Source organism: Thunnus albacares, chromosome 10 (genome assembly GCF_914725855.1).
Source record: "Thunnus albacares chromosome 10, fThuAlb1.1, whole genome shotgun sequence".
NCBI classification, from domain to species: domain Eukaryota; kingdom Metazoa; phylum Chordata; class Actinopteri; order Scombriformes; family Scombridae; genus Thunnus; species Thunnus albacares.
The window spans coordinates 14,453,128-14,465,341 of record NC_058115.1 but is presented as its reverse complement, the minus strand read 5'-3'; the positions used below and the strand labels follow the sequence as shown (position 1 = coordinate 14,465,341).

At 43.5% G+C, this 12,214-nt stretch overlaps 1 protein-coding gene across 9 annotated transcripts in view; it reads left to right on the top strand.

Annotated features, from left to right (window-relative positions):
* The window catches only part of col23a1a (collagen type XXIII alpha 1 chain a), a 122,429-nt gene that overhangs the window by 78,207 nt on the left and 32,008 nt on the right, over nucleotides 1–12,214 (top strand). For all 9 annotated transcript variants that reach the window (XM_044364058.1, XM_044364059.1, XM_044364064.1 and 6 more), the window contains exon 3: nucleotides 10,149–10,193. In XM_044364058.1, coding sequence (XP_044219993.1) covers nucleotides 10,149–10,193 — 45 coding nt within the window. The remainder of the gene's footprint in view (nucleotides 1–10,148; nucleotides 10,194–12,214) is intronic.

The window sequence follows — 12,214 nt, the reverse complement described above, 5'->3', positions numbered from 1 at the left end:
GACATGATCCTGTAGTGCAGTGGCGCCCAACAAGTCGATTGCAGGGTGCTTACAGGTCGATCATAAAATCCTTTTTGGATAGTGAGTGTATGTATCACTAACAATCCCCGACACAGAACTTTGTAGAGTCAGTGTCTCGCATTCAACCAGTCAGTCTGCGCATGTTTATTTTGTTGTCACATACTGCCATCTACTAGTTGGTTAGTTAGATGTAACGTTAATTGAATGCAAGTACCGTGATGGGCTCTTCAATGACAAAGTGAAAGACAGTCTGGTTGAGCCATGGATGTGCTGACTAAGCTGCAGTGTTAGCATTCTTCACAGTATCGGCTTGTTTTTTTCTTTAAAAAAAAAAATATATATATAGTCTCCATCACAACTGATGGGGCCCCCGAGATTGTGGGTCGTGCAAACGGTTTTGTTGCCTTGTGTAAATGACACAATTCTTTCCCAGACTTTGCCATTATCATTGCATCATCCAACAAACGTTGTGTGAGAAACCTTCAGAGGACACTCTTCTGTGCTCAGGTGGATTGTTAAATGGTATGCATTAATATAGCACCTTTCTAGTCTTATCGACCACTCAAAGCGCTTTACAGTTCATGCCAACAATGACCCATTCACATACACATTCATACACTGATGGCAGAGGCAGCCATGCAAGCTGCCAACCTGCTCATCAGCAGTGTTACATCACTTCCTATCCAAAGTGCCCCACAATGTCTCTATGCTCACCCATTTATACACACCAATGGCCATCAGGAGCAATTTGGAGTTTAGTGTCTTTGACACTTTGACATGTGGACTGGAGGAGCTGGGGATCAAACCACCAACCTTCTGATTAGTGGACGGCCTGGTCTACCTCCTGAGCTACAGCTGCCCAGTGGAAGAGACTGAAGTGGAACACACTGAGTTGCCATGCGATGGCTGAGCAGAGGCAAATTTCTGGTGAGATTTTGCGAGCTATTGCCTGAAGTGAAAGAATTTCTCAGGCAGTCTAAAGATACAGTGTTTGCCCAGCTTGATGACCAGCAGTGGCTCAGGGACTTGGCATTCCTCGCTGACTTGACTGGCATTCTGAATGAGCTGAGTTTAGAGTTGCAGGGAAAAAACAAAATTGACATGATCAGCGCTGTGATCACTTTAAAGCGCGAACTACAGCTACTTTCAACCAAGCTCCAGCGCCAAGACTTACACTAGAACCGGAGTGTCAGGGCAAAGATGCAGCTCAACTCAACAATGCCTGCTACATTGAACATGTCCAGAGCATTGTATTGGTGTTTGGAAGACGTTTCACAGACTTTGCATCACTTGAGCCAGGCGCCTCATTCATGTGTTTCCTGTTTGGCACAGATATTGATGTGGATGACATTGCCTCCAAAGTGGGAACACTTTTCCTCCTGGACACTACTGCAGTGGAGAAGGAAATTCTCACCCTTCAGAATGATGTTCAGATGAAATCCAGGGCATCCGCTGACAAGAAGACTGAATTTTGGCACCTGCTCTCAGAGAAGTAAGAAGATGTGCCTTTTGCCTGTCAAATCCTATTTGGATCAACCTACCTATGTAAATCTGCCTTCTCCTATATTAAAAACCACAAAGGCCAAGTTCAAATCCACCATGACAGATGACCACCTATCCGCCTGCCTGAGACTCGCCACCAGCTGCTACACTCCTGAGAAACTATCATCCTCCTCCCAATGCCAAAGATCCCATTAGGGTAATCACTCCCTTCTCTGAAATGGAAAACATGTGTCTGCAGAATAAATACTGCCACCCCCCTTATCTTACTGTCATACTGTATATTACTGCACAAATTGTGCTTCACAATCATTTTTGCTGGATCCTAGAACTTACCCTTTTTTCTGTCTCACCTTTTTAGAATCTGCGTCAGCCAGAAAAGACAGAATATGATATTTAGGGGGGCAAATGTTAGACTCCTCAAATAGGTCCTGGCAATATCCCAGCTATAGAAACACAGGGTTTTGGACAAGTATTAACCCCTCACATCACAGCAATACTGAGGTGCTGATATATGTGCTGACATCTCAAAGATCCATTGTGCGCCAGTTTGTCCTATGTTTGCACACATGGTGGATGTACAGTACATATTACCTGTATGTGTCCGGTTTTCACTGAGCCAAGACTCCTGGAGTGCAGATGTATTGCCGTTTTGTTTTGTTTTTTCTACAATGAATGGACTTTGAATTGTTTGAGTAGTCGTGAATATTTTCTCACATGGATATTTTCTTGCCAGTTAGCCTCTAAGCCTACAGTGCAGTTTCTTTATTCAAAATCCTCTATTTGAGTAATCAAAAAAGATATTTATGTAGCCTGTTTCAGAAAATTACACCATGTTTCCCAGACATTAACCCTTGTAAGAAATGTGGCTGATTTTATTTACTGCTCGTTCACCCCATTTGGCTTTGCTCCACGTAATCAATCACATCCCTCCATGATTGGCTGGGGGCGACCCATTCCACATTAATGTTGATTCTCTGCCTTCGATTCTTGATCCACATGTATCAGATGGCATTTTGGGATTATTTGCTTAAGCTAGTGAGTGGGTTGGCAGAGCAGAGGGCTTTGCACTGAGATATAATTACTACCAGACCAGTGACAATAGAGTATTGGTGCATAGTGGATGGATTGGGCCAGGCGCAATACGGCAGGACTGGTGGAAGGAGTGTGTTCAAGATTAGGAGTAGTGTGAGATATTCTAACGTTCAGTAATTACATTCTTGATCTTAGCTTCATACAATCTTCAAAAGCAGAGTTGAGGGAGGTGATTATACAGTGGAAATGCAAATAACAAGTTTAGTTGGAAGTTGGAGTTAAACAGGAAAGTTAGATGTTAAACAGGAAATGATTGTTGCGGATGGGCAATAGTGTTTGGCTGTTTGGCATGTCAGTTTAGATTATTTTGTGGCACGCCAAGTCACGTCTGTGTAATCAGCCTCTGGACAATCTGCACCATATTCCACTGGGTGCACGGCTGGCTGCATGCTCTCACCTTGGCTTCCACAGAGGCTGTAATTACCTGTCTGTTTCAGGTGTGAGAGAAGAAGAGACATATACCAGAACAAGAAGCTAGCTTAAGATAATGGCAAAGGGCATCAGGGGTGAGACACCTGTGAAAAAAGATAGAACTAGAAATAATGATGGAAACATGAATTTGATTTCAGTTGACTGGGATTTGGTTTGAAGAAAGAGGAAGATAGAGGGGGTGGAATTCTTTCCAGTAAAACTGTCGGGGTTAAAGAAGGAGACTGGCTGGAATAAAGCTCCTCCTTTTGAACATTCACACCATGTTTCCTCAACCATGGCCCACACGTCGCCCCACACACTGTCTTCTATTACAGCCACACACAAATACTGCAGTTTTCGTTTAAAGTCATGGTGATTAGTGCACTTTTCTCTTTATTCCTTTACACTTGAAGACCCCACCCCCCATTCCCTCCATGCCCAGCTCTCCGGTTTTGCTCTAACATGTTCCAGAACGTCAAACTAGAACCACATTTTATGAATGAATAAAGGATACAAAGATAAAAGAGCATTTTAGCCTGTTACAGACCACCATTCGACATAGACTGGCACTGGACGAAACTGACACTTCAAAAAATCCTTGTCAAATTACCACAGCACACATTGATGCCACTGATGTTCATCACTTTAAAGAGTCTAATACATTTATCTTGAATCAATCAATCACATAACATTATTATCAATCTTAAGAATGTGATCCAAATGCTTAAAGGAAGCACACAGCACTCGGGTACTCTCAAGACACAACCTTGCCATCGGTCACACCACCTGAAGGCCTATGCTCCTTCAGGTGACCCGTGTATTATCTTAATCCCTGCCCTACATGCGTGCCAGTTTGTGTTAACCCTTGTGTTTATTCTCCATGAGGACTGGATTTCACACCTCGAGGCTTCCTGGAAGTTCTTGTAGCATTGGTGGCCCCAAATTGATCTTATCTACAAACATAACCCTCGTTCTCACCTCAACGTTGCAGCAATGGCTGCTGTCCCCTTCCTTCAGCCAGATCTCCCATTCGTTATGGGATTCACTGGTTCTCACATCTGAGGGTGGCAATTCGTCATAGGAGGTTTCTCAATAGCCAGTGCTGTTGACACTTTTTCTAAGATAGCAACATGAAAAATGTGCAGATATTTTTACTGCCAAGCTGAAGCCATAGAGGATAGGCGTGTATGTGCGTGTAAAGGTGTGGGGATTGCTCATTTGCGTTCAAGTGTGTTTGTACGCTTAAAATCCTCTTGAGTACCCAAATTCCAATGTCTGTGGTTACAGTCTCTTCTAATGGAAGTACCACCCAGGAGTTAGTCTGAATTGCGCTGAAAACCAAGTCTTTCTTATACACACCAACATGACCAGCATCAACAAACACACATCTAAGTGTGAAGGTGTATGTGGGTGCACGCGCATGTGATTCACTTTCAGCTAAGCAGGGTTTGTTTATCTGGGGTCAACTCATTTAAAACATCGTCACGCAAGGGCATTCTTTAAAAAAAAAAAAAAAAAAAAAGGACAAGCATGCACAGACTCATAGACATGCTTGTATTTACTTGAGCTCATAACAAACTCTGAGCATCCAACATTTTTCAGGGTTTCCCGCCTTTGCTATCTTCTAAAAAGTTAATACACTTTTATGATATATAACAACTTCAGGGAAGGAACACAATGAATGCCATATATTTCATGAGTGTGTCTAATGTTTTGGCTGTTATCTACTAACTACAGAGAGATGAGGCGAGATGTGTCATGACCTTGGCTAAACACTCATTTCAGTCCTCAGACTACCTTTTCTGCCTCCGTTTGAGTATGTAATACAGCCGGTAGCACCTGAGGACAAAGCCCTTGTCTTCTAACTGCTGAACTTTGGATGTTCTGGTCAGCTTTGTTGTGATCTGCTCTTATTTGCCGTGCTCGGCTGGTGCTGGCTGTGTTTTGCTAGGCCGCTCTCATTGTTTTGACTACGTCTGTCTCTCTGTGTGGGGTGGGCCTGTCTTTGCCTTCGCCTTTCATTAGCTGTGACACACAGTGACTACCCAGGCAGCCTTTCAGCACCAGCCTGCCAATCAACGCGAACCACCTGCCGGACATCACAGAAGCAGACTAGCAGAACACCACTGTTTCTCTCTTCCACCTCCTGGTTCTGTTTCAAACATGCACATGCTCTCAAGAAAATATAAACACATAATCAAATTTTTCCAAAGGGGACATTCAGTCACACCAAAAGCACAAATTCATTGTCAGAGATTAGAAACCCAAACAAATGCAGGTCTGGTGAGCTTTTCATAGATGGTGCTCATTAGGAGCAAATGAATAATGCAACAGACATAAACACCTAAATAACCCTGCAGCTGTAAGAGCATGCATGCATACACACTCACACACACACACATGGGTTTACACCAGCGTCACTCAGCCTTGACAGAGCGTGTCAGGAAAACTATATGTTGAACACACTTGCATGGGGCATGAAATCGGCATCCCTTCTCTCACACAAATACACTCTCAGATAGCCTCTCACACAGACGGCCTCTCACCCAGCTCAGAGAGAAAATCCACCCTGCAGTCACGCAAGGCTTGATACTGAAAGTAAAACAGGAAGGTCGACTTGGTACCGATGTGCTCTCAGCTTCTTGTTTCCCCATCGCAGATGACCTTTGCATGAATACCACAGTGATGTTTACTGTATAGCATCTCTCTCTAACCACATTTCAACAGTGAGAGAGGTGAAGTATAGTCCACAACACAGACAGTCTGTATGCTCTATTACGGGCTGTGTAGTGCTTATATAAGTCACAAAAATAACTGTTCATGGCAGTGATGTGTTCAAAAACAAGAAAATTAGAGATAATAACAGTTTAAATTATTGAGATATTGTGATGCAGGTGTATTGCAGGTAACTGTTTCCTCCAGTTTCTGGTTATCTGCTGGTGCCCACTAGTGTGACTGGATGGGTATGAACCCTGTCTGAGGGGTTGAACCCGGGCTGACCCAGAAGAGACGCAGGGCAGCTGGAGAATGAATCTCCAGCATGTGAATCACATCCGTTGTCTTTTCACTTTCTTGTCGCTGTTTACATCCACCGCATGTGTCCCCCCATCTCATTGGAACGAACGCTGGACAAACACAGGGAAATGATGATAGATCAGGAGATGGTGAGGGAGAAGTTGTGTTGTTTCAGACAAAGAGGCTAAACAGCTGCGCCCATTTGTGCAGAGACAAAACAAAACGAGGGGAATCCTCACGGAGATATCTTATGTCAGTAAACATTCTCAGCAATTCCAATTGACTGAGACGTTTCATTATGAGCAAATTAATTCAGTCTTTGACAAAACAGCTCACTAGCTAAGTTTAAACAAATGATGTATGTTATTAATATTTCTTCAGTCAAAACTTTGGATTCTTTCTGTCTGCTCTGCAATCATTGAAGTAAAATGCAGTTTTTGTCAAAACTAGACCTGATTTTTAGTTTGTTCTGACTGTTGTGATTGTAATTAAAGCTAATTAGAGGAAAATCTGCTACTGGGATTTTTTATTAAATACCATTCTTAAGTAGGAAAAATAAGTGAGACAGGAGGTGCTGCAGAGACACATCGCCTCCAGCTAACATGGAAGCAAGAAGTTGACCTTCCCCACTTACACCCTTCCTCTCCACACCCACACCCCACCTTTCTCTTCCTTTCCAGTTAAATTAAATTTTCCCCTGTCGCAGGAGGAGAAGGAGGATATGCAACAGTGGAGAGTGTCGGGGGGGGGGCAGATGGATAGATGGATGGATGTAAGTCCTGTGGTTGTGCATACGGAGTATCACATTCTGCTATTTTCATTTGGCTCTTTATTGCTCCCAGTTGTTGGGTTAAACAAAATGGGGCCTAAACGAAGAGAAAGGAGGGGGGGGGTTCAGTGTTCCACCAATCCTACGCTTTGTTCCCTGGAAGCACTTTGTTTGCGAGAAATGTCACAGTAGCTAAATCAAGCCGAGCCACGGCTATGAGAAACAGACAGAGCAGATGGAGGATGTGTGTGTGTGTGTGTGTGTGTGTGTGTGTGTGTATGTGTGTCTAAAGCAGGCTCCAAACCGAAGGTCATAGAGATGCAGGGAGGATACTGAGATGCATTTGGTAACATTCACTGTTGCTCTGTATGTTTTGAGAGAAAAAGGGAGAGAGATGGAGACAGAAATTCAAAGAGACAGATTGTGTATCTTTGTATCTAGACACCCTTACTTAAAACCAGTAAAAGCGTTGATGGAGAAATTGCAAGTTGTGTGCGTGTGCGTGTGTGTGTACAGGACTGCAATGTTAAGTATGGGTACTTTTCCGGTTGCTAATGAAGGGTGCTGATGATCTGGGCAGAGATCCATGTGTTTGTTTCTCTTGGTCTCAGCTCTCTGACATTATCTCACTCAACACACAAACACAAACTCACACATAGAGTTCTAGGAAGGGATGGCCTGCTAGCTGGCCTCCAGCCAAACTTTGGACCGCATGCTTTGTAGCCCCACAAATATAGAAAAGAGCGGTTAACTTTCAGCTACAGGCAAACAGTACACACAGCCTTCCACAGTCAAATGCAGTTCATCTCGTGTGTATGTGTGTGTGTGTGTGTGTGTATTATCATCCCAGGGAGCTGTTTACATGATCATATTCATATTCGTGACAGCTGATGCTGAGTGAGCATAAATGGTTGTGTGTCTCACAGAGAGATCTATGCACAGGATGTTGTTTTCTTTCTTAGGGGCATGATATTTGTGGAAGTCTATCTTTCTTTCTTGGGGGTGGTTTCAACACAGTGAAGGACAACCTCCTCGTTCAGTACTTGTCCTCCAATCTCTGCACTGTACTGCATCTTTTTTTTTTTGCCTTGAGCCATGAAACTTTAATAGTCAAATTATGATTCAGCCTATTACTGTGTTGGTACACACATTGCGTAAAACATGTCCTCAACCCCCAGTCCATCCCTATCTGTTACTCTCTCTAACGTACACACTGTTTCTATTTTGGTGTGCTCGTGTGACATTTTCTGCCCCCGGTATGTCACAGTGAAACAGGAAGTCAGTGCTGACACCTGAGTCATGTCATGTGTCTTAGCGTTTATGTGTGTTTGTTTGTTATTATGTATGTGTTCACTCTTTCTCCTGGAATAGAAATCAGAGCCACTTCCACACTTAAAAGCACACACACAAACACACACTCTGCTCTCCTGCGCTGCTGTTTTTCCCATTAATTTCTCCAGTCAATCCAGTCCTACATCAGCTCGACACCCCCCCCCCCATTCCCCCTCAACTCAGCCGCTCAGGACCAATCTCGGTCCCACCTTTCAGTCACTCTGACGCCCGCTTCTCTAGCGTTTGACGGCCGACGTGCCTTTTATGTCTCAAATAAAGGTAGAGCAGAAATGGCCCCCCATGACCCATATCCCGTAATGCATATCCCTGTTTGAGGAGACACTTCAAACGCCCAGTGACCATGTTATACAAGTATTTTTAAAGGATTGTGAAGTCATGCATGCATCTGACTTCCTTCATCCATTTATGTGCCGCTGCTCTGTGTCATCTTCCCTCCTGGACTCTCCTGACATCTCTACTGTAAGTGTAGTATATCTCTCTGTCACTCCTATCAAATTTTCCTACCTCACTGTCTTTCTCCCCACCACACTCCCTTACACATTCCTCTCTCCCCCATTACCGCTTGTCCTCCCCATCTCCAGCCCTCCAGCCCCAGGGAAATGGCCCAGCCCTCTCTGCAGAGGCCTCGGCCCCAGCAGAACAGCTCCATGCTGTTTATGGCTGCGGGGGCTGAAGCAGGGGAAGTAGATTCCATTATGAAATATGGAGGCGATTAATATAAATGTTGTAGCTGGCACGGTGTGTGTGTGTTAGTTGGCATCTGTGTCTGTGGTTTGAAACCGTCGAGGTGTTAAATGATTAAAATTATTCAATCATCAATTTCAAATGAGAGTCAATAGGTGCGCAGCTGTACTCATTTTTCATTGTTCCATTGTTGTTTTTTTTCATTGTTTTTTTTTTCTCTCTCTCTCTCTCTTTTTCTGGCAATAAAGTCTAGTGGCAGCTACAAATGGTAAATGGAATCAGAGAAAGAACAAAAAACAGTAGGATTAGGTGACATTTTGCTTCACTGGCTCACTTAGCCCAAGCACAGGCGACTCTTTTTGTACTATGCTTAATTTCTTCAATTCCAAAGTCATTAATAGCTTATTGCTGCTGCATGAAAAAAGGAGGGAAATAAGGATGAAAGAAGTGAGAGAGGTAGACATGAGCAGGAGGTGGAGGAGCACAATTGAGCTTTCTTTAAAAGGGCTGGCAGAGTCAGGAAGTGATTAGGCCGCTACAATAACTCCAATAATGACAATAGGGAAAACATGTCTGCAGCCACAACCACTTAGCATCAGGAACATTACCCGGTATGGTTCCTATTTCATCACAAGAGCAGGACTGAGCGAGGGAAGGGTGGGCACATGAAAAGAGAGACAGGAGAAGTAAGGTGCTACATGTTGCTGAGCAGTAACCGTGTAAAACAATAGCTCTGCCAAATGACCAGGCAGACGCTGACGCAAATCAACAGCGGTGTAGAAATGATTCATGGTCTTGGAGCAGCATGAGGTCCGAGACTGTAGGTCGGCCACATCATCTCCTGGTTTCTCCACAACCCCTCCTGCAATTTTTTTTACAACCAGACTTCTCCATCAACAGCAGAAAACTTTTACCGGAAATGTGTCGGAGTGTGAGGAATAGGTCTGATGAACTTGAGCTGCAGCCAGAGTGAGGGGAGAATCGGTCATAAACACGCCTGAAGGTCCGGTTTGTTCAGCTCCAAATAAAATCATACACTACATTTGGTTCTGAGTGTGACGGGATCTTTCTATGATTTTGTTTTTATTTCTAGCATCTAAATTAGCGCTTACCTCACTGACCTCCAGTCGATTCCGCACCGACACACAATGTGGTGTCTCATGTGCCAGCTCATGCAGACTTAATGCCAGGCAACTCATGATCACCAGCAGTGAAACAGCAAGCAACGCTCGGTTGTTCTCTACTCATGCCTGCAGTGCTGATTTGGGGGATTTATTTCTCTGTCTGTGTGTTTTCACAGGGCCTCCAGGAAAGCGTGGAAGGATGGGAAGAAGAGGGGATCCTGGTAAGTGACGCCCACCACCTGCATTGTTTGTTTTATTTCTTCTCTCTCTCCCTCTCCCTTTTCCTGGAAGACTTTTCTTTTCTTTCTCATCTCTCTCTTGCTAGCTCCCACACACACTCTCTCTCTTTTCCTGGGTGACTGGATAAGTTTGAGAGCCGGTAAAAGCGGTGACCCACGAGTCAGGCCAGTGGATGATGGGCTGCAGTTGGCCCTTCTCCCTTTACCTCCCTATTTGCGCCGACATAGTGCTAACCTTGGCCATGTGGTTGCACTAACTTTGCCCAGATGTCAGTCGTTCTCACTGAGCGGTAGCAGCTGCAGTAGTACGGGCCTAATGAGATTCCCCCTTGCCAACATCACTACCCACCATTATTGTGTTGCTTTTTCCTTCCATCCAGACCGCAAAACATTTGTCGAAGAACCAAAACAGTGCAGAGACATAACTCTTGTTACGCAACAGGTTGTCATGACAGAAAGAGCGGATGTTTAAGTTTGAGTCATCTTCATTTTAATTGGTTTTTACTAAGTGTTGACTCCACCAAATTGCGGTGCAACAATAGTAGACGATTTTATCAAAACCTGCAGGACTGTTGCTACTCTGCAGGATATGTGTCAGATGGGAAATTTCCGATCTGGCTGTGATTCATTGTTGTGGATATTTTGTAGATGAGATCTGCTCCTGTGAACATGGTGACTTAGTGAGCAATCACTACTAAGCTTTATTGCTCTTTGATCCTTCTGGAGTATTTTAATTTCCTCTAAAGCAGTAAAGCATCTTGAAATACATTCTTGCAAGATGTTTTTTAACTTGTCTATTTACTTGATTTTATTTGAAATACAATATTGAGTGATTAGTTGAGGCGAATGCACAGATTTACACTCTGTAGTGCCATAATGCCTATATTTGATATCCACAAATCCAGACTCTATTGATAGATGAAGATAAGACAATATTCTATATTTTTCTTATTATCAACAAATCTCATGAAAAGACTGAAATCAATCATATGTTAGTCTGCCCATTGACATTTTTCGATGCTCAGGCCGAAGCCCATTTGTTTCTAATGAAGATGTAACTCTTAAAAAACAAGTCACAGATATTTACTTTTGTTTTTTAAAAGGCTAAATAATTTCCTAAATCATGTCAGCCTGTGCAACAGTGAAGCTGATGTGTTTTTGAAAGTTTTTTTGACAACAATGGAAGTTAGTGGCACAGAGGAATAAGCTACATAAGGCTTTGGCTGCACAAACAGTACTTGTTAGTGGAATCAATTCATTGTTGGTTTTGGTCTTTTTTTTATGGGATTTGTTGAAAACAATGTATTGAATATCATCAGACTCAACTATCCAATTACATCTTAATCAACATAGACTACAGAAATCTGTCTGAGTTCTCCGCACCCGTCAGACGAACACCAGGACAGTTAAATGACCGTGTTATTCATCAGGGAGGTATGTACTGTATATTTAGCCGCTTGGTGTTTTTTCAGGAGGATTAGCATTACGAGAAAGCTCGCCATTTAGGCTTCGGTTGAGATCGGACACTGTTTGGCCGCTCACTGTCTGTCGCCGGATGGTTTGTATCTAAAAGAGTGATGTGGTTCTGTTTAGGTTCTCGCTGTCTTGTTGTTTAGTTTTGCATCCTCACGTTGCAGCCTGGGTTATCGTGCGGGGGTAGGTGGCACGTACAGGCTGTTGCACCATGACTCCAGGATGACTTTTTACATGACCAGAAGAGTACCCCAGAAAAAACAAATGAGAGTGGAGAAATAGAAGGACCTTAAAAACAGGAAAGAGGGCAGACAGAGTAGTTAAGCATCTTAAAATCAGCGCTCAATGTCGCCTTGTCTCTTGCGTCAACTCTCACCATTTTCTCTCTGTTTGGTCTATTACTTGTTTTCCTCTTCTCTTCTGTTTACTTCTATGTTTCTCTCTCATTCTCTATCTCTCTTTCTCATTAGTCTCCACACACACACACCTGTCTCAAAGTCCAACGGTTAAGGCTGCTTTTACTGCGCAGC